Raw genomic sequence first — 23542 nt, 5'->3', positions numbered from 1 at the left:
AATCAGAATGCCGCAGCCTAAAAGAGGTTTTTGCAGGACATGCACATTCCTCTATAGACAATTTTCCCTTCTTCCACTGACTTTTTCCACAAAATGCACCAGGTCACCACCTGTATTATTAAAATGTGAACTATTCTTAACATGCAGAAATATTCTTTACTAAGTTCCTACATATTCAAAATTAGTAAAGATCATACAGTCTAAGGCTAAAATAAACCTAACACATTTGATAAGAAACGTGAATACTTTATTAGACATGTTAAGGCTTTATTAACAAGACTTTTCATGTTCCATGTCACTTCAAGTAAACAATTTTAATAAATAATAAGCCAAAAGAGGTATAACAATTAGAAATGTAATTCTGACCTAAATCCTTCAAGTTTAAAAGTTTCTTTCAGAGCAACAGTAATAGAAATTAAAGAGTCATGTGTAATTTACTTGGATGTAACTGGACTGTGAGGTGTTTTAGTGTGGGATTCAACATGGTGAAAAGCAACACATGGGAAGGGAAAATGAGCCAACCGCACACAGCCAAATAGCAGCACATGAGTACAGACATGTAGTGGCCATTTTCTCTCCCAGCATCTCTGAGCTTGGACACCAAAACATCTACTGGCCACGCATTGCAAAAATAAGTACCGCACACTGGGACAGAAAACTTTATAAAAGGGAAAGGGCCTGCATGGGGGAGCTAACGGGTGACCGAGATCTGCAGGAAAAAAATAATATACACAAAAACTTGGACAGCCTCACTCATCCACCAGCTGCACTTTCCTCCAATCTCCTGCCAGAACGTTACTTGTTTTCTCTTCCTCCCAGCTTCCATACTTCATTCCTTTTATCCATCATGGATGGCTCGCTTTTCCTCACGCGATCGCTCATGTAGAAAATACATGCCGGTGGGAAAAAACAGCCCACGTAGTCAAGTAAACACAGGGCTCAAAACATCAAAAGTGTTGGTGGGGGTGAGGGGGGTTGTTAATGGATCCTGTATGTATTCTTGAAACCTCTAGACCACTCTGAAGAAACGTGAAGAACGTAAATATTATGATCATTTAGTAGAGTAAAATGAAACTAAATATGTAAAACAAATCTACACATTCTGTTTCAGCCCACAAAAGGAAATTTCCTTACGTATTTAACAATTATAAGCAAGAAAAGACGCTCCAATCAATCGGGCAGTTTTTATGGCTCTGACAAGTGATAGAGAGTGAAAGAGAGACTGTATTGGACGCTTCAGTTTCCTCTGTGTCTGTCATGAGTCCCGCTCCATGCTGTTATTGTAGGGAGAAACACTGGCCATTGAATTTTACGTTATTCAGAGGAAAATGTTATGAAGCAGAAAAACTACTTTTTCCAAAAATAATTTTGTCTAATCACCATTAACTGACACCAGTTATCAACAAGTCATATCAAAACAGGGAGCAAATTGACAACGCTAGCCTGGCACTTCAACAAACTGCTCTGCAAAGGGATTTGTCTGTGGATTAAGACATGTTGTCGTTCAAACAAAAGCTTAAAGCAATGAGAGACTTCTCCCATGTGCTGTTCCAGCTGCATATTAGGGCTGCCTGAAGAAACTCTGGCTGAGATGACATGTCAGTCGCATTCACTAAAACTGGCTACTATGGTGTTTGGAACATCGTTTGTAATAGTGATAACATGTAGTGTTATTGTACAACAAATACAAATCAGAGCTACTAAGTTTTCAAGGACATAAAAGGACATAATAATATAAACACTGCCAAGCACAACCATTTGCTTGGTAAACATATAATTTGCCGCAAAGTTTTTGAAAACTGCATTTGTCTTTGTTGGTAAACCTAGCATTACTGCCCAACCCTAAGAGGTGCCTGAAAATGTACGTATCCAAAGAGAAAGTCAAAGACCTCTTGTATCTGTTCATCTGTATCTTGATCTGTTTTGTTCACTGTACCGATTATTTCACGGAAGCCAGCTGTGGCAGGGCAGTCCAGTTTTTCAGTTAAAACCAAGGTTAAATAGGGGTCTGAAACACAAACACTGAAAACAAAAAAAAGAACTCTGATGTATAACATCCAGTCACTAAAAATGATAAACCACTTGCTGAAAGGCTCATCGAATGTGTTAACTTGCTATTAAGCAGCTGCTATTCCTTCATTTGATCTAACCATAGCAAACATTCTGAGAGCGCACTTTGTCACAGTCCTTCGGTGTGATATGATGGTGCCTCTGCACTGAAGACCCCTGATATTTTACACTGTCAAAGTCAAGTTACAGGTTCTACTGACAACAGATGTTGTTCCTGGACAAAGCAAATACTGAGTCTTAATCCTTGTGGTCTTTAAGTGCTGACAGTTAGCAAAATAAGAGGAAAAGCTGGAAAAAAGAAGCCTTCAGTCCACATTAAGTATATTACATTTGTAGCCACATTAAGATGGAAAGACTAGTTCCTAACAAGCCATGGATAAATTTAACTCTATGCTATGTTTATCTCTGTGTTGCTCTTTTAAGTTTGCTCCTGTAAAAGCCAATTCAAGGATATTTCCAAAAAACTGGTTTCCATAATATTATATCCCAGACAAAGAACATGAGAGAAATAAACAAGAAACATTTTCTATGCAGACCAAAAGCTCAATTTATCTCTCATCTGACCTTCTTCTACATTTCCTGAGTTTGCTACATGGTTTGTGGGAAACTGCAAACATGAATGCTTTACCCTATCTTGTAACAGCAGCTTTCTTGGTACTACTCTTCCATAAAGGCCAGATTTGTGGCGTTAACTGTTGTCTTGTGTAAAAAAATTTCTACCGGAGCTGTAGCTCCTCCAGAGTTACCATGAGCCTCTTGGACATTTCTCTGATGTCAGTTTAGGAACAAGGCCTTGTCTTGGTAAGTGTGCGGTTGTGCCATGCTCCCCATGTCTCATTTTCCTTCCATTTTACAATTTCGTGCTACTTTCTCTTTGTATCAAATATCAAATGTGAAAACGTTCCAGGTGCTTTGATACATTTGCAACAAAGTGTATTGGGTGAGGTCATGTTTTAGCTCAGTTGCTTCAGTTCATTTATTTATTACCTCATCTATAATTCTTTCATGGGAATGCTACACTGGCACCTCGACAGAGATAATTTAAAAAATATTGGTTTTTGAGCCCAGTTGTTTGTCTTTCTCGATTCAGAGGAATAAAGCATCAATCATTGCTAAAAGTGTATTAGGAGGTATTCCACTGTTTCCTCTTGAACTCTTTAAGGACTCGGAAACCATGCAAAACTACAGCATGGCTTAAATAGATTCATTATAATTCCACATGAAGGGTACTAAAAAAGCCAGGTGTGTATTCCAACAGAAAGCTTACTGTGAGTTTGATCCAAACCAAAGTAAACAAAGTATAAATGTGAAAGAGATTTGTGATATTTCTCTATTTCTCGTCACATCTGCAGAGTGACGCATATGACCAAAGCAGAGTGACTGGTGATTGTGATGTGAACTGAATTCAAAAAGCTCTTAAATAAAGAAAAGATCAACTGTTCTGCTGTTACAGGATCTTGGGTTAATTCATAAACACATAGGTGTATCTCTGGACTATAAATAACGGCACACGAAGAAGCCCATTTATAGAACTGGGCCAGTTAAGCCCTTTCTTCTTAAAGATCCAAGAGATAGAACAGCCTTTAATACATCTGGCCTGGTTTATACCTGAAGGGCCAATGGAACAACAAAGGATTTTAATAAAATCTGTCCTATTCTGTGAAGTTGATGGACAATACCAGTGGAAAGTAGGACAGCTTGTCTCTCATGCATTACCCCATGATGATCTGCAGCAACAATGGTTGCCAATGTTATGTTTGTAACGAGGCAGCGCTGTTTACTACCCATAAAAACAGGGCAACCAGAACGACCATCAACAAACAGAAACATAAAGCCTTCACTCTACATGTACAGGAACCCCTGGAATAGACGTGTATAAAGTATAAAGCAGAAGCAGTTGCATAATTTCACACTGAACAATTTTCAAACATTCAACCTTTAACTCAAGTCCATTTATTCAGTCAAGACAAAAAAAAAACAACACATTAATAAATATATTTTCCTCACATTAACCGATATTGGCACAAGCTAATAGGATAACACATAGGTTTCTCTTATAAGAAAAACGCTGGAGAGGGATCTTTGACCGCACCTTTTGAGTCCTGTGCGCTCTCATATGAATCTTTCTGTTTACCCCACTAGTATGTATATAGTGCCAACATGTGTGGAGGTTTTGGAGCTATCCAACTGTTCACATGAACTGTTTTGAGTAAAGGAGCAAGATAAGTGCTTAACACCATAGAACTGCATTCAATTAAGTGTATAAGTATAGGTCAAAACAGGTTTGAGGCACTAAAAAGAGCTTTTGTTAGAGTTTGCCATGGACATTGTAAGGCAAGATTGCGTGATGCACTTATGCTGATATAATCATGTTTCAGACTTAGTTTTATACACACGTTATTAAGGGGGATGATTTAAGGAGCACATGTGGGGATGCAAAATGTTGAAACTTTACCCAGAAGAGATGAGCTGAAAGGGGAAAGTGGACTTCTGTATCACAGAGTCTAGTCCACACAAATCAGATAAGCATGTGTTTATGTTGGAGCCATATCTCCCTCCACCCTCATTCAATAAAACGTGGCTTTACAACAATTAGAACATGGTATCCTTTCCTCTGCTATGTCACCGATGGAGATTTATGTTCTATAACAGCAAAGTTATTTGATTTTGTGAGCTACACAGATGTGTGTTGGTATAAAATGAAAAAAGTCATGCAATAAAAGCTAGTTCTTTTGAAGTCTTTGCCTGTTTGGCTTTGGCTGCTACTTTTTATCTGGGGGCAGCTGTGATATTAGGATGAAAAAGAAAAACCATATCCAAGGAATTCCTGAGTGAACCAAAGAGAGTACGCTGTGTCCAGATTAAGTCCTTAAGAAATGTAAAGCCTAAAGTAACAAAGAGCAGTACAAAAATAACTTAGGAGAGAGAGGAAGCTAAGACAAAAACAAAAACGAAGACCACTTGTGTTCAGAAGACCTCAGAGGACATGTAATATGTTAATGCAGGAAGAGAACCGAGGAAATGTTGGATGTAGAAAAGCACTGATAGGTAGATTTGCCATTTCCTAGAGTGGGATTGGCCCAATTGGAGATGTAGGTTACAAAGTACGCCTGTTTCCCTGGGCATGCTTTCTGTCTGATGTGCCATCTGATATTATGCAGGTATGGGATAGATCTTTTCATTAACATATCACAGTTCACACATGTACACACTGTGCCTCATCCAAGTTATAGTTAAGGATTTTAATTTCCAGGGATTCTACCATGCAACTATGAGGCAAATGTACTAGACAACATGTTAAGTAAAAGAACAAGGCCCTAACCAAAATAGGACAACACAAAAATAGCATTTCTGGTAACTGTAAAAGAGTGACAAACAGCAAACTGACAATTTGTAAGCACTGCACAAATATTGGCAAAGCAATTTAAGAAATTCTTTAAAGCACACTGTAATCGGTGAAACTTTTACTCTATTTGTGAAAAAAATTAAGAATTGAGATTCTTAGACTTCTCATATATTGCTAAAATCTCCTCCTCAAGGACTAAAAATTTAAATTGGCTTTAGCTGTTTGACTAGCTTATTGTAGCTCTTAAAATGCTGCTAGAAATGAGCTGCCAGATATGGGCACATAATTGTAGGGTTCATTAAGGTATACAACTTCCAATCCTAAAACAAAACATCTTTTCATCATTATACCCTATTTTTTTGTTGCAACCTGCCCGTAATGCACAGTTGCGACCACAAGGTGGAGGTAATGAGAATCCCCAGGGGCAGTTGGGTAAAGTAAGCAGCTGGGAGGCTAGGAGTTTGTTTCCAGCTTCCCCACTCATTGGATGCTCTAGTCCCTGAACTCCAGGGTTGACTGCAAACACCAGGTATCCGTGTGTTTTGTGTGTTGAATAGGTAACTGTATCTTATGTACCCATAACCAAACCATTTGGCGTTCATGTGCCTAAATCATTCATTTTTCTTTGCAATTGATGTGAATTATGGAGAGAAAAAAATAATAATAAAAAAAAACACTCAAATTGCCAAATTAGAAAAAAAAATCATGAATTATCTGTGGGAAATACTAACAATACTAATACATTTATTTGTGTAGTGCTTTCGGTCAAAGTGTTTTACAGACAATTAAAAACACTGGCGGGAGTTCACACATATTCACATATATAGTCTTGTGGGAGACCTCCTTGTTGTACAAGGGAACTTTGGGTACAAAACAACCTAGCTTCAAAGGCCAAAATGACCAACACTCCTCCATTTACCTGTTATCCATCTATTCCAAAGTTGGCACCTGATTGCAATGTCTTACTGGTACCACAAGGTGGAGACATTGCACCAGCTAACACAGAAGTAGTCAGTTGTCACTGAAAGAGGTTCATTAACCTGCAAATGTTTGTGCATTTAAGTTCAGGGGTTGTAATTATTTATGTTTACCATTTCAGTACTTCAACTATTTCTTGACTTTCTGAATTCTAACCACATTTTGAGACGTTTCTCTTTAAGTCAAAGATTTTTCTTCTTAGTTTTATTTCTAAATGTCGTTATACAAATTGCTACAGCAACTTTGGAAACTATCATAGAGAAGTTCTAGCTTAAACAGAGAGATAACTCTGAGTAAGGAGAGATAGGTTTTGCCTGCTGGAGTCTTAATGTTGAAGTAAATCTCTGCAAAAGGTCCAGTGGACACATAGTCGAAACTGACTTTTGTACTTTCTATCGTAGGAAAATGGTAACAGAATGAATCCCCTCTGAAAGAGGTAAATCTCTAAAATGGGACTCTCTTTTTACTGTCACAAATAGTAAAATTACTACTGACTTATAACCAATGTTAAAACTTAAATTGTAGATCTTTTGACTCTCATGCTGTGTCAAGGTGATTTTCATTCTTTTTCCCCTTCCAACAGAGAAAACAGCAACTGACCGCCCTGTATCTGAAAATCATCAGAGAAGGAAATGTCACAGAGCAAAGCACCCACAGTCATTTAGCCCACTCTTCTTCCAGCTGACATAATGTTACAGTTATAACCAAATCAGGGCTGGGAGGACACTGCACAGCTTTCCTTCATTGGGGAAAGTCCAATCCAAATTCTAACTCCAAAAAAATGCTAGCACCCACCAAGCCTCCAGAGATTGGAGCAGCAGGACAAAAGCTGGGAACGGCATGGATAAACTGGAGGAGCCCCTGCATGACTCACTGGAATCAGGTGTTCCAATGATAACACAGGGATTGGGGATGGTTGATGCAATAAGATTTCTTGATAACACAAATATGTTTATGACTCAGTCCCTGCTACTTTATCCAATGCACAATTTCTCTGAATACCCCAGAAGCATGGGTGGGGATTTCAACACAGTTTTGAACTCTGCATTAGACAGATCAAACAAGACTTGTAAAAAGTGACAGAGTCTAGGCGATCGCCGTTGCCTAGACCATTTAATCCATAAGGAATTTTCATTCTTTTCTTTAGGTCACTAATCTTACTTCCAGATTGACTATTTTCTGATTAGTAATTTCATTATTATTCAAACATCTAACACTACATCCAATCACAATTAGTGATCTCGCACCTGCTGCTCCTACAACTCCCAAATCCTCCAGCAGAGGGCAACTTCATACATCATTATTTAGCAACCCTTACTCATACAGATTTATTAAAGAGGAGTGGACATCCTTCATCAAAATAAGTGATTCACCAGAAATCACACACCAAAACTCAGGGAAACTTGCACAGCAGTATTAACAGGAAAATTAAAGCCTTGTCTACGTCTTCCGCTTATCCAGACGTCCCTTTCCCCAGACACCTCCTCCAGTTCCTCCACGGGGAGCCCGAGGCATTCCCAGGCCAGCTAAGAGACATAGTTCCTCCAGCGTGTCCTGGGCCGTCCCCTGAGCCTTCTCACGGTGCGACATGCTTGGAACACCTCTGGGTGGAGGCGTCGAAAAGGCGTCCGAAACAGATGCCCGAGCCACCTCAACTGACTCCTCTCGATGTGGAGGAGCAGCGGTTCTACTTAGAGCTCCTCCCGGATGGTCGAGCTCCTCACCCTTTCTCTAAGGGAGGAAGCTCTTTTCAGCTGCTTGTATCCGGGATCTCGTTCTGTCGGTCATGACCCAAAGTTCATATCCATAGGTGAGGGTAGGAATGTAGACCGACCGGTAAATCGAGAGCTTCACCTCTCGGCTCAGCTCTCTCCATACCACAACAGACCAGCATTTTGTCCTAGGGAAATTAAAGCATACTCTACAAATAATAAGAAGAATGGAAACGGGCAAGAAAAATACTTCAAAGATGCAGCAAATATTTCCTGATACAGTGATCAGTTTTGTAAACCATTTGGCCCGAGTCCTATACGTTTCACAGTAGTCCTGAACAATGGGACAAGCAACTACTACACGATAACAGAGATGGATCGCTCATTTAAAGATGGACTTGGCTGGTAAAGAATTATGCTCAGGTCCTTCACCATAAATAAGATTCATTAAGACACTGATAAATGCCCATTTCATATTATCGCAGCATTTCCTCTACAGGGCACTTTCTGAACGAATCAATACTGGTCTCGGTGGTCATTAGAGCACTGATGGATCAGAGCCAGGCTGCCCTTTTAATGGGAAGATTTTCCATCAACACGACTCTGGATCGCTCTGATTCATCATAATAGGTAAGTACACGGATATGTGGAAACCTTCGCTTCTCCGCCACATCGTTTAGTTGACAAACGGCAAATATGGCCTGTCACTCTGTTACATAGTCACTCATCTGTTTAAGAGAACTCCCATTCAGAAGGTCTCCCCCTCATTAATCCCGTCTTCATTCACATTTAAAGGGGCCTCGTGAAATCATAAGTGACCTTGGAGTGAAATATGTTTCTTCTGTTCTCTTCTGAAACACACACATCTTTAAACTCCTCTTTTTGCCACGCTAGTTGAGTGAAATCAGAAAAGAAAACAGACCATGAGAGATAAGTGTTGCCAGTGTCTTCTTAGAAACGTATCACTTTGACAGAAGACACTGACAGATAGATGCTGGCAAGCAGATTTTCTCCTCTACCCCAAAGGCATTCATCTTTCTCCCCCCATTAGTTCCTGCATGGATCAAATAGTAAAAAGATGTGAGCCAGATGCTGGACTCTCTGCTGATTACACTTAGTTACTCAACAACATAATGCTATCTTATAATAAGTCACACGTCTTTGGCATCACCACAGCTCACAAAAAAAACTTCAAATGCCAGGGGTAAAATGAAAAAAACAAAACAAACTAAAAACACAAATATACTTCTGTATTATATGTGTGTTTAAATATTTAATAATTACGACTATGCAAACTCTTCATAGGGTTACAAGACCAAAACGGAAAGTCTTAATATCTAAATATCTTTCTTTAAAGCAGTCAAGTTAGTGTTTAATCAAATTTGGAAAGGAGTCAGGGAAGTTATAAAATGATGAAACACTGCCACCTGGAGGGACTCAGCGAGTCAAGGAATATCAAATTAAACTTGTTTAAGTCCATCTTTTTAGATTTATGTGTTTTAAGGACCATCAATTGCCTCAAGAGCCATGAAAATCCTTTAAAGTGTTAAATATAGTGCCTTGCAAAAGTATTCAGACATATTGAACCAGATTATTTATTGTATTTTATTAAAAATTCATAAGTTATTAAAATGTAGGGCATAATTGTGAAATGAAGGTTGTCAGATTTTTATTCATAATGCATCATTTTCCTTCCACTTGACATTTATGACCTACTAACTGTTGGTCTGTCACATAGGATCCTAGCAAAATACTTAAAATACATAAAAGTTCCAGGGGAATGAATATTTTTGCAGGACGCAGTAATGAATATTTTAATTTGATCTTTGACGGCAAGTTTTTTTCCGGCAAATCTTTCTTGCTTTATCTTAACTAAAAGGTTTATTTACAACAAACCTCCACAAAAATAACCCTATGCGGCATCTTAGTGTTAATTTGGAGGGAGGGAGGAAGAAAGACATGGAATAGTGAGCTATAAGACCACTGGGATAAAGGAAAAAACCTTGAGGTTATTCATTATTTCAAGGTCGTGTTGGCCCTAAGTTGATTTAATTTTCTTCTTTTTAGAAAAGAGTGTGTGGTTTTGGAGGCACTTTCATTACACAGTCATAAAATAAGCTTTTATTTTGAAACATTCACGAATATCAAAACTCATGGCTGAGGCAAACATAGGCCTGTAGCTATTGAAGAGATTGGTAATCAATTACACTGCCGAGTAATCCATCAATTCAAACAACAGATGATGATACAGTAGCATAAGCTAGTGTTCCCAACCCTTCCCAAGGCCCCTGCTAAAATCTACAATAAGGCCTATGCCTGCCCTTTTATTTCCATCAGTGTGCACTCACAGAAACATATCCCAGTCCACCATCTACAGTCAATACAGAAATGCTTTCTTTATATATCAAACATTTCCAGATTTCATTTCCAATCAAAAATAAACAGTCACCTTGGTGTTAAATGCTGTTGTCAACAGATAAAAGGTAAAAGCTTTGTTTGTTCCCACCGGGTAAAACGCGGAAGAGTTCGGTTTTAGGTGCTCACCTTTGGTTAATCATCCCTCTGAAGTTGTAGTTAGCTCTGTAGTTGGGCATGGGTTTGGGATCCAAAGGCCTGTATATAGCTGGCTCCCCTCTCTTCATGGCCAGACCATTCAGCTCAACTGTGGGCGTTATACTGCCTGTGAGGGTCAGGTGCACAGAAAAGACGAGGCAAGAAATTTAAAAGATAATGTTTAAAAAGAAACCACTAAATCTACTTAGAGGGACAACACTGAAAGTTTTAAACAGTGGCAGTATGACTGACCTTGCGGAAGTATTCATACCCTTTTAACTTGTTACATTTTTCAAGTTATAAATACAAACTTCAATGTATGTTCGGGGATTTTTGTGATAGACTAATACAAGTGCCCCTAAATCAACACATTCAATCAACACATTTCGGCAATTACATCTGCATGTTTATTGCGCTGTCAGTACCAGATAAGCACATTTAGAGATGGATTTTGTTTTCCCATTCTTCTCTGCCAATTAGAAGCATTGCTCATTTTCCTGATAAGTCAACCTCCACGCCGGTCTCAAACCTTTCCTGGCCACTAACAGATTTTCTTACAGAATTGCCCGGTTTTTACCTGCTTCTATCTTGCTGTCAACTTCAACAAGCCTCCCTCTCCCCACTGAAGGGAAATCATCCCCACAGCATGATGCCACCACCGCCATCTGTTGCCATGGGGATGATGTTTTCAAAGCGATATGCAGTTAGTTTTCAGCCACACATGGTGTTTTTAAAACATAAAAACCATCCATCAACCCGTTGTCTATCCCCGCTTATTGTGGCAGCGTCGTGGGGCGATAGGTGAGGTTAACCCTGGACAGGTTGCCAGCCAATCATATGGCAACATAGAAACACACAGGACAAACATACAAGCAGAGGAATCATGAATAATCCATGAAAAAGAGCCCAGGCCAGGATTTGGACCCTGGAACTTCTTGCTGCAGCCTCATTTGAAAACCATGTATCCTTTTTCTCCCACATCATACTTAAAATCACATGTTGCTCTGTCACGTAGAATCCCAACTGAACACTTTAAAGTTTGTGGTTGTGACATGAATAAATGTGAATATTTTTGCAAAGCACTGTGCAAGTGTACATTAAACTTATATTATTATGAATTGATATAATTAAAGAAACAAACTTGAATCTAAGATAAGGTAAAAACATAAATAAGCTTGAACATGAGCTTAGGGTTATCATTGGTTGGCCTGCAAGCTGTTTAGGTGGGGTTGTGGTACCTGGGTTGCTATTGATGTCTACTTTAGGTGAACGGGGCGCCGGCCTGGGAAGGACGCTCTCGGCCAGCGCTTTGGCAGCAGTGGAGTGCTGGGCCTTCTTAATGCTGGTGCCCTCTGCCTCCCACACCTGCTCCCCAAGATTCAGCTGCACTGTGAAGATCTGAAACAGCGCCACCCAGAGGACAAACAATCATCTTACAGAATTATGGTCTTCTTAAAAGCACTAGAATTACATCTCAAGAAACATGCACCGTCATGATACATATGCAATTTACAGAACGTATGAAAACTAAAAACCAAATATTTTTCCTAAACAAAAACTCATAACATCCGAGTGTTTTACCTTAGCATGTGCAGGGCCTCTCTCATTGAGGAGCTTGTACTGTGGTTGGATCCTGTTGAAACGGGCTAACTCATTCACCAAGCACATTGGAGTTTTCTCTTTAGGGTTTGCCATGTCCTCCTGGGGCGAGCCTTTGACACAGAGAACCCAAAGACAGCGTACTCATTTGTGTGGAGATCTTTGGTTGGAAACTTTAAGGTCAGAGTGTTACAGGTTCATCTCAAAACCTTTGAAAATCATCAAAAAGTATATTTATTTTAGTCATTTAATTCACAAAGTCAATGTCATATATTATAAGGACTTGTCACAGACAGAATGGAACAGTTGAATAATTTGTTTTAGTTGATTTTGATGATTATAATTTACAGCCAATGAGATCAGAGCAACAGAAAAATTATTTTTAATGCAAAAATGGGAATTTACATGTCTGTGTATATAAGTATATAAGCTCAATACTTGACCAAGGGTCCTTTTGCATGAATTAGTTCATTATTGCAGCGGGGCATGGAGCCGATTAGACTGTGGACCTGCTGAGGTGTTAAGGAAGCCCAGGTTGCTTCAAAATGACTCATTGACCCTGGTGTCTCTCATCTTCCTCATTACCTAAACACCTATGGTTCTCTGCAGTATTGTCTTTAAAGCAGGTACTGTTACTTTTAGTAATGTTGACAGGTACCAAGTCTGGCTGGAAAATGAAATCAGCATCTCCAAAAGGGATGTGAGGAATGGGAAGCATGAAGCGCTCTAAAATTTCCCATTAGATGACTGTGCTGACTTTGGACGTGATAACACACAGTGGAACTCCGCAAGCAGAGGACATGGCACCCCAAATCAGTACTGACTGTGGAATATTTACGCTGGACCTGAAGCAGCTAGGATTCTGTGTCTCTCCACTCTTTCTCCAGATTCTGAGACCTTAATTTTCTAATATATATAGTCATGTGATAGAGCAGTTTGGCCCACTGTCCAGTCCTTTTTCTGCTTAGCCTATGTAAGACGCGTCTGACACTGTTTCTCGGAGCTCTGACTCCACACCTTATGAATCTCCCCCCAAACTCTTGGGTCTTTCTTCACAGTCCTCTCAAGGCTGCAGTTATCTCTCTTTCTTGTGCTGTTTTTCTCCATGACACTTTCCTTTCACTCAACTTTCCATTAATATTCTTGGATAAAGCCCACTGTGAAGAGCCTGCTTTTTTGGCAACTACTTTTAATGCATTACTCTTTTTGTGGAGGGGGTTTATGACTGTCTGTAGGACAACCGTCAAGTCAGCAGTCTTCGCCATGATACGGTAGACCATAGAAAATCCTTTAAGCTGAATGCTTGAATTTATCCTTAAAAGCTTGAATTATCTTACGCTGTCTGTAGAGGGTTTTAACTTTCATTAATGCATAATAAATGCAACAAATGCAATAGTAGGATTTTCTTATAAATGTCAGAGTTATTGGTGTACATCATTTATTTGGGAACCTTCTCATAAACAATCATTTTAATGCAACATGCTCATAATAAAAGATTCGAAACAAAAGATTGTAGAAACAAATTGTGAGAACCAAACAATACAAGCTATGCACAATAATGAGTTCTGAATTGTTCTGTTCTACCTGGCGGTGTGGCAGACACAGGAGCGTCCCCATATCCGACTGCAGGAGCAGGACAGGCAGGTGTGGGGGCCGGGCCTGTGCCGTTGACAGAGGGCTGCAGACCCAGGGGTCCTGGGCTGGCCATGGCCGTCGGAGGAACTCCAGGAGAGAGGCCAGGACCAGCCAGGGGCGCTGTGGTCTGTACTTTTACTTGAGCCATGCTCTATTCCTGCAAGAGAACAAGGCTTTCAGTTGTTTCCACAAAACGCTTACTTATATAGAGTGTAGTCACGACTCAAATTAGATTAAAAATCTGCAAAATATCAGACAAAACATGTAAAATTATTTTACAAACTACTCAGGTGGATGTTGTTTGCCATAATCCATTCATCCTTAGGTCTACCCACACATATTAACACATTTATAAAAATCTCATATATCCGTTGAAGATATTTTAGAAATTGTTTGTGGTCTAAGCCTGGAGAACCGACTCCAAACTGAGCAGTTCTCTCACATTCTGATCCACTGGCAGCTAATAGAGACAAACAATAAAGCTTTATTTATTTATTAAAAAGAGAGATCATATTTCTTCTATTTTAGCTTCCCTTCATTGGCTCCCTGTTAAAATCCAGAATAGAATTTAAAATTCTCCTCCTCATATATAAAGCTCTTAATGATGTAGCTCCATCATACATCAGAGATCTGATTGTTCCATATGTTCCTAACAGGGCACTTCATTCTCAGACTGCAGGTTTACTGGTGGTTCCTAGAGTCTCTAGAAGTAGAATGGGAGGCAGATCTTTTAGTTATCAGGTTCTTCTCCTGTGGAACCAGCTCCCAGTTTTAGTCCATGAGGCAGACACCCTGTCTACTTTTAAGGCCAGGCTTAAAACTTTCCTTTTTGATAAAGCTTATAGGTAGAGTGGCTTAGTTTACCAGGGAGGGAGCCTTCCTCCCTCCCTGTTGGTTGGAGTAAGGGGGAGTCAGGTTTAGCCTAAACCGGCTCAGTTATGGTTGAGGTGCAAACACACCCTCCATTTCTGCTACCTGTATGACCCCTTCTATTTCCAATGGTTATAATCAGTCTGACAGAGGGAGGTATCCCAATCCTTGTGGTTTTTAGTATAACAATGACCATCAGTGGGACCCTTTGTGGGGTTCCTTGAGACGACATTGTTGTAAATAAGCGCCGTTTAACTAAACAATCTGAACTGAAACTATCTGTGTAGTTATGCTGCTATAGGCTTAGGCTGCTGGAGGACATAATGACCACTATCACCCCCTTCGCTACATTCTCACACTACTCTCCAATTTTGCATTATTTGCTGTTATTTCAGCTTTTAACTTTATGTTCTCTCTTTTCTCTTCCTAGAAGCTACACCTGGCCCGACTCTGTGTCTACCTGTGACACCTTTCTGGAGAGGGGAATCGTCCGAGCTTCTGCTGGCAACAACTTAATGCTCACCCTCTACCGATGATCCACATAGCCCTGTCTTTTAGTGTTTAACCCTTTCTCTCTCCTAGACATGGAAATTGACTGAGCTTTTACTGTGACTAACTCTATGTGCTCTCTTTCAGACTCTAACCTTGAAAACTGGCTCAGAGTTTATCTGTTCTTTCTTTCTAGGTGAAACGACTAAACGAGCTACATCCATTAACATTTACTTTTCCTTCCCATAGAAAGTACTCCTGAATCAGTGCTTCTTTGTTCTCTTTGTGTCTCTGCTCTGTTCTCTCAAACCCCAGTCGGTCGTGGCAGATGGCCGCTCACACTGAGCCTGGTTTTGCTGGAGGTTTCTTCCTGTTAAAAGGGAGTTTTTCCTCTCCACTGTCGCTACATGCATGCTCAGTATGAGGGATCACTTCAAAGTCAACACCAGTGACTGTCCACTGTCTCTACATGCTCATCCAGGAGGAGGGAATGCTGCAAGTCACTGACTCGATGCAATCTGCTGGGTTTCCTTAAGACAGAAAAACTTTTTATCCAATTTGAATAAATAACTAACTTTGACTGCACTGTTCCATGGTTAGGATTAATTGGAATGTATGTACCTGACTTTTGTGAAGTGCCTTGAGACAATGTGTTGTGAATTGGCGCTATATAAATAAAACTGAATTGAATTGAACTTTATTCCAAGAAGCTGTACTCATGTTGCTGTCGCCAAAGGCAAAAAGGAGGCAGCCTGTGAAAGTAGCCTCAGCAAGACAATAGACACTGAATTACAATTAGTTTTTAGTAGGAACATGCAAGTAGAAAAACAGTCAGATTTCAGAGGTTGATCTCAACTGTAGGCCAGATGCAAAAAATGTATTCCAAAAAGTTTGAGTCAGAAGTTTACACTCATTGTGGCCATGATTGTCATAAAATCAATTATTTTGGCAGTGCGGGCAGGTTTTTCTAATAGAGCGAAGTGATGACACAACAAACATCTACGCAGAATTTCACACACAAGATTTTGGTGCATAAGCTTGAATTCACTGTGGAATTCAAATGTTTTGGGAGTAGTCCTCCTCCTCCAGTATTCCATCCACTTTGTAAAATGCACTGGGACCTCTGGCAGCCCCTCAGCATGATGCTGCCACCACCATGACTGATGGTTAGTATAGCATGTGTCACTGTGGCCAAAAACCTCAATCGTTGTCTCGTCTGACCCTAAATTTTTTAACTTGTCCATGTGCCCAAGTACAAAATTCAGTCAAGCTTTAATTTGTCGATTTTGGAGACGGGGCTTGGAACCCTCCAATGTAAACCTTGCCTCACTGTGAACAGTGACATTAGTATTCCAGCATCTTCCAGGTTACAACAAGCTTGAGCCTATGTGGGTAGAGGATTTTTTGAACATCCCATCCAATTTCCATTTTTCTAAAGATGGGCATTTTGGGTCAGATGGATATAATTAGATGTTAGAATAGGATAATGATTCCAAACACACATCAAAACTAGTTAAATCAGGCTTCTCTAATGGCCTTCCCAAAGCCAACTTCCCCAGAAATGTGTGGATTATGCCTAAAAGCCAGATCCATCCCAGGAAACCCGGTTGTTAAAACATCCAATCAGAATTATATCAGAAGCTTAAACAGAGTGATTCAGGAGCAACTCTGTAAGAGACTTTTAACCAAATATTTGTGGTTAAATTCTATGTAAAAATTTGACTGCATTTATATATATTTTTCTGATAGATTTAAACTTGTCCTCAATTCTTGTATTTGAAATTCATTAGAAATTATTTGTTGTATGGTCATTTCACTCTAAAAAAAAAAGAATGCTTCAAATGCATCATTAAAGGTCTACATCTACTAACATTCATGCCCACAATGAGTTTAGGGAAACTTTTGAAAGACAGTTTGTGCAAACATTAAAGATAATCATGATCACATCTGCATACCTGTCCTTATTTAACTGTATAAGAACAGCAGAGTACAGACTAAGACCTGACTGGGAATATAACTCATTTTAATGATTCTTTTATCTTGTTGTTCTCCTCTTTAAGAACACTAGGAGCAAGTCCACACCCTAATATTGGCTTACAAATGAACAGAGAACCAAGGCAGTGAATTCCACTAGATTTTTAGGAATGCATGCAAATATTTTGGCAGATGTTATTCCTTACAATTCCCTGCCTGTAGCCATTAAAATAGTGTGATAATGTACTATGCTAGCTAATTTTAGCTGATAAGCTAATGTTAGCCTACCAGTCTACATGCTAGTGATAGCCCACATGCTAACATTAGCCCTGTAGTTAATAAATTTGAGCTCTTCTTAGTTTACATATTGTTGTAAGCCTGCTACATGGAGTAAGTTATTGTCAGGAAACATGGTAGCTAGCAACCAACACACTTTAGCATATTAGCTAACAACATTTTAGCTTATTACAGTATGTACACTGATCTAAGTGCACTAAATAAACTTTAGATCAGTACCCTCTTGACTGCTCAGATTATTCAGCAAATTAGATAATAGTTTAGCTTTGTGAGAAGTGTTCTGCATCAACACATTCATGTATTAGGTGACCTTTATTCTTCTACAGTTTTCAGGAGATCAGCTGACAATTTTGCTGTTATCTATAACAGAGGTTCCCAAAGTGGAAGCCCCAGGAGGTCACAAGACACCAAGTGGGGGGTTGAGAGATGATTTTCAGAAACATAGTGATGTGACCGCTGAGGTGTATGGAGGGCCAAAAGGGACAGATTTAATAAAATAATTTATCATGAAATAAATAATCGTGAATGTGCCATAAATTAAATAAATGTACCATGAAATAAAGAAATGTACCATGAAATGTCCCAATAAATAACATATGATGAAATTAAATAATCAAATGTCATAAAAAAATATTGCATTTAAAAATACATATAATTATTTCACTCTATATTTAATAAATGTGTAAAAATTGTATGTATTTTTAGGTGGGGTCACCAGTCTCTGGCACTGTTTTGGGGGTCACAGGCTAAAAAGTTTGGGAACCCCTGATTTATAATATTTATGCTCATATTTTACATTTCAGTCTGTTTTTTTCTGTTGACTTCAACTTCTTTCTCTCAGTTTTCAACTGAGGAATAAATCTTGTAGCATTAACATAGCATTCACTGTTGATGGATTGTTTAATGTACTGAGGAAAACCATTATATGATAAATAATTTTAAAAGAGTCAAATTTTACCTGTTTATAGGCAGATCAATGAATAATAGCCTTATTTCATGTGCTTGCAGTAGAACAAAACATTTAACTTTATCCCTCCCCCAGCTTCTGTATAAAATCTCTAATTGCAATGGGCTTAATTTAATTTGGCCCCCAAATTAAATCCTACTTTAGGGTTCTTACAATATAGCCCTGAACATAGGGAAAGTGTCGTAGCTGGCATGGTCATATTTTTGGAGCTCAACAAATTATTTTTTTAATCATGTACTTGTGTTCACATACAACAGGTCATCTTAAAAATATATTTTGTTTCAGCTTTTTTGTCACACTTTAATGTTTCAGATCACCAAACAAACTTTAATATCAGACAAAGATAAACTGAATAAATAGAAAAGGCAGCTTTCAAATAATAATTTCATGTAATAATCCAAAACAATGGGCCTTACATGAAAAAGCAGCTGCCCCCCTTGTTAAATCACAAATTACTGGGGATTAACTCATTTAATTTCCATTTAAAATAAGAAATTGATTAAAGAGAACCTCGCTGACAAAATGAAGTAGACTAAAACATTTTAAAACATCTGCTGATCTAAAAAAATTCAAGAGCAAATGAGAAAGAAAATCAAATGGTTATAAAGCTATTTTTATGACTTTGGAACTCCAGCGAACCACACCAATGGTTCGCCTGTGAACTACTGGTTTTGAAAGGCCTAGTCAAAGTGTGGACTTAAATTCAATTAGGAGTCTGTAGCATGACCCTAAACAAACTATTTATGCTTAATTCTCAGACAATTCTCCAAAGAGTTGGTTAAAATTCCTCCACAGAGATGGCTTGACCTGAGTAGAGTAGCAGACACTAAATTAATTTTGTGGGTGCTACTTTACTTCATTATTATGATATTTTAATGTGTGTTACTTCTTATTTCATTCAGCATTTATTTTGTTATTTCATTCAGCATTTATTTTGTTGTTTTGCTTGGCTAAATTGTGAAATGTATCAATAAACCCCTGTGTTTAAATGTGCTTTCGGAAGAAGTTTGCCATTCATGTCTTTGTTATTAAAATTAGTTTTAAGATCTGCAACATATATGCATCACAAAAAAGCAAAAAAAGGCTAAATCTGTTGGGAGGCAAACACCTCATCACAGCACCTCAGCATGTCATACCAGGCTATGTTTAACAAATAATTAAGATCATGTAAATAATGGTGTTAAACCTTGTTTAAATGGAGGGAAGCAAACAGTTTCTTGCCATCTTTTTCATCAACAGACTTATTAAGAGCTCAATTAGCTCATGGAAAGTTTAAAAAAATGACAAAAGCATATATTCCCAGTGTTAAGGGTAAAGGGCAAACAAAGTCAGAACCAGCCAGTTTCCTGGTTGTGGATACTGTATCAACAATTGCTTTGAACCTGCCTCTTTTTGACTATAGTCAACGTTTTACTACCAGCTAGATTACAACTTTTTTATATAACAGGAAAAGGCGAGCAGCTTGCATGGTTACGTGGTTTTAATGTTTCTTCCCTCCTGTGTATAACAAGTGTCACCGGTCCATACAGATCGTGTAAACAACACCGCATTTCATCAAAAATCTCTGAGTCAGATCACACGTATCTTTGACTCTGCAGGACCAGCTCATTTGACTTCATGTATTTTTCCTGCTAGTAACGCTTGTGCCTCCAGGTTGCCCCTTATGTTCTCGGACGGGGGTGGGGGGAGGTGGGTTACTATTTCTCATGCTGCAACTCTTACTAACTCAGATATTACTGAAACAACAACCTATCGCGGTTTATCATTGTGTGTCACTGCAAGTTGAGGACATAAATAAGAGGTGTGGTAGAGTTAGAGCCTGACTGGGCTGTCTGCAACCTATACATCCCAGCTACTGCCCAGCTTAGCAAGGAAGCTAACAAAACCAAGAAGAAAACAGCGTTTCCTCTAAATGTCAGCACCTGGAAACAGAGCTGCCGAATGGCCAAATGCGCATATTGTCATGTGTGTGTCGCTTTGATTTTGCCTTAAACGGTAAATATTAATCAGACCACCTCCGGTAAGCTCGCTCCGCCGGGGAGGTTCATCATGGCTGATCGGCCGAGAGCACCCCTCTCTCTTTGCTAGCATCTCCACACCGCCCCATCTTCCACGAAAAGTCAAGGAAAACGCAGCCAGCTCTAACAACACGCACGGAGCGACAGCGGCGTGGCACACCCTCCCGTGACTACATCACAACGCGAGACAAACATTTAGAAGCAATATTGTTTTACCTTTGTCCAGGGCCAGACCCCAGTTACACCTCCAACATTGGCAAACACTAAAGAGAACTGGATGGAAGAAGGGAACACACCAAGTTATTGGTCCGGGATAAAAATGCCACATACGTCCTGCTAGAAGCCAATTGCCGAGTATGGTGAGATTTTATGTAAATATTGCAATTTTACTTATTTTAGCCTAACTACAATTTGTAAAACGTGATATGATAACCCCTAGAGGTAAAGGTGAGTGTTGAATGAATCGGCAACCCCCTCAGCCATGATGAAAATGGTTCAGCCCGGGTTTGCTACCTCAAAGCTACAAGTTAACTTTTGATTCAAATCCATGTCCAGCGGTTTTAAATGGGCTGTATGTAAACAGCTGTTTTAAAAATCTAAATAATTTGGATTACAAAATCAGACTTCTATGCCATGTATTTTCTGTAAACTAAATTACTGATTACTTTAACAAAAACGCAGCTTAATTGATGTCTATACTGGATATAAACGGTGGAGAGCCTTTTCATTCAAAATTAAATAAATAAATACTGCTATTGATAAATTATTAATAAATATTCCATGAAATAAATAAATATCCCCGTGAAATAAAACAATATAATTATGTTAAAATAATTTTTTATCTTGTTTTATTTAATTCATTTAAAGATTTATTTAATTTACTTAAATATTTATTTATTTCATAACGCAGTTTTATTTTGTGACACTTTTATTTTGTAAAGCTACTTTACGTATTTCAGTCACTTTTACTTTTTAACCCCGTTTTTCATTTTAAGCTCTTTTTATTTCATGTTCTTATATTCAAATGAGGGGGCGGGGTTTGATCTGTGGGGCGGCGCTGGGACAGCAGGGCGGGGCTCAATTCGTGGCAGTGGCCGGCCTGCCAGAAGACAACATGCCGGAAGGAGATGCCAGAAGGTGCCAGACCGTCCGTCAAAGCATGCCGTGGCGGTTGCTGCTGTTTCGGTGGAAGCTGTTTGTGCAATAAGTCTTTGTCATCCTTTCAGCATGTCATACACACACATAGTGCGATTTATTTTCCATCTCAAGTAAATGCAGCCTTAACCAATAAAGACATCAGAATTTAAAAGTAACAGGCTATAGCAATAATGACATCCCGTTTGGAAACAGGAAACAGTGGTTTCCACAAAAACAGCGGCAACCGTCGTGGCAGACTTTTCGTGGCTCCCTCCAGCATACAAAATGTACAGGACCTTCTCAAAATATTAGCATATTGTGATAAAGTTCATTATTTTCCATAATGTCATGATGAAAATTTAACATTCATATATTTTAGATTCATTGCACACTAACTGAAATATTTCAGGTCTTTTATTGTCTTAATACGGATGATTTTGGCATACAGCTCATGAAAACCCAAAATTCCTATCTCACAAAATTAGCATATCATTAAAAGGGTCTTTAAACGAGCTATGAACCTAATCATCTGAATCAACGAGTTAACTCTAAACACCTGCAAAAGATTCCTGAGGCCTTTAAAACTCCCAGCCTGGTTCATCACTCAAAACCCCAATCATGGGTAAGACTGCCGACCTGACTGCTGTCCAGAAGGCCACTATTGACACCCTCAAGCAAGAGGGTAAGACACAGAAAGACATTTCTGAACAAATAGGCTGTTCCCAGAGTGCTGTATCAAGGCACCTCAGTGGGAAGTCTGTGGGAAGGAAAAAGTGTGGCAGAAAACGCTGCACAACGAGAAGAGGTGACCGGACCCTGAGGAAGATTGTGGAGAAGGGCCGATTCCAGACCTTGGGGGACCTGCGGAAGCAGTGGACTGAGTCTGGAGTAGAAACATCCAGAGCCACCGTGCACAGGCGTGTGCAGGAAATGGGCTACAGGTGCCGCATTCCCCAGGTCAAGCCACTTTTGAACCAGAAACAGCGGCAGAAGCGCCTGACCTGGGCTACAGAGAAGCAGCACTGGACTGTTGCTCAGTGGTCCAAAGTACTTTTTTCAGATGAAAGCAAATTCTGCATGTCATTCGGAAATCAAGGTGCCAGAGTCTGGAGGAAGACTGGGGAGAAGGAAATGCCAAAATGCCAGAAGTCCAGTGTCAAGTACCCACAGTCAGTGATGGTCTGGGGTGCCGTGTCAGCTGCTGGTGTTGGTCCACTGTGTTTTATCAAGGGCAGGGTCAATGCAGCTAGCTATCAGGAGATTTTGGAGCACTTCATGCTTCCATCTGCTGAAAAGCTTTATGGAAATGAAGATTTCATTTTTCAGCACAACCTGGCACCTGCTCACAGTGCCAAAACCACTGGTAAATGGTTTACTGACCATAGTATCACTGTGCTCAATTGGCCTGCCAACTCTCCTGACCTGAACCCCATAGAGAATCTGTGGGATATTGTGAAGAGAACGTTGAGAGACTCAAGACCCAACACTCTGGATGAGCTAAAGGCCGCTATCGAAGCATCCTGGGCCTCCATAAGACCTCAGCAGTGCCACAAGCTGATTGCCTCCATGCCACGCCGCATTGAAGCAGTCATTTCTGCCAAAGGATTCCCAACCAAGTATTGAGTGCATAACTGTACATGATTATTTGAAGGTTGACGTTTTTTGTATTAAAAACACTTTTCTTTTATTGGTCGGATGAAATATGCTAATTGAGATAGGAATTTTGGGTTTTCATGAGCTGTATGCCAAAATCATCCGTATTAAGACAATAAAAGACCTGAAATATTTCAGTTAGTGTGCAATGAATCTAAAATATATGAATGTTACATTTTCATCATGACATTATGGAAAATAATGAACTTTATCACAATATGCTAATATTTTGAGAAGGACCTGT

General features: G+C 39.4%; 1 protein-coding gene across 1 annotated transcript in view; it reads right to left on the bottom strand.

Moving 5' to 3' along the window:
- The window catches only part of stau2 (staufen double-stranded RNA binding protein 2), a 126187-nt gene extending 105340 nt beyond the window's left edge, over positions 1-20847 (bottom strand). Inside the window, exons 1-5 of the mRNA XM_047350369.1 lie at positions 20725-20847; positions 13843-14050; positions 12241-12371; positions 11898-12057; positions 10651-10786 (exon numbers count right to left, since the gene is read on the bottom strand). Coding sequence (XP_047206325.1) covers positions 10651-10786; positions 11898-12057; positions 12241-12371; positions 13843-14041 — 626 coding nt within the window. The 5' untranslated portion in view covers positions 14042-14050; positions 20725-20847. The remainder of the gene's footprint in view (positions 1-10650; positions 10787-11897; positions 12058-12240; positions 12372-13842; positions 14051-20724) is intronic.
- Positions 20848-23542: the final 2695 nt, after the last annotated feature.

Source organism: Girardinichthys multiradiatus, chromosome 21 (genome assembly GCF_021462225.1).
Source record: "Girardinichthys multiradiatus isolate DD_20200921_A chromosome 21, DD_fGirMul_XY1, whole genome shotgun sequence".
NCBI classification, from domain to species: Eukaryota; Metazoa; Chordata; class Actinopteri; order Cyprinodontiformes; family Goodeidae; genus Girardinichthys; species Girardinichthys multiradiatus.
This window is presented reverse-complemented; position numbering and strand designations above follow the sequence as displayed.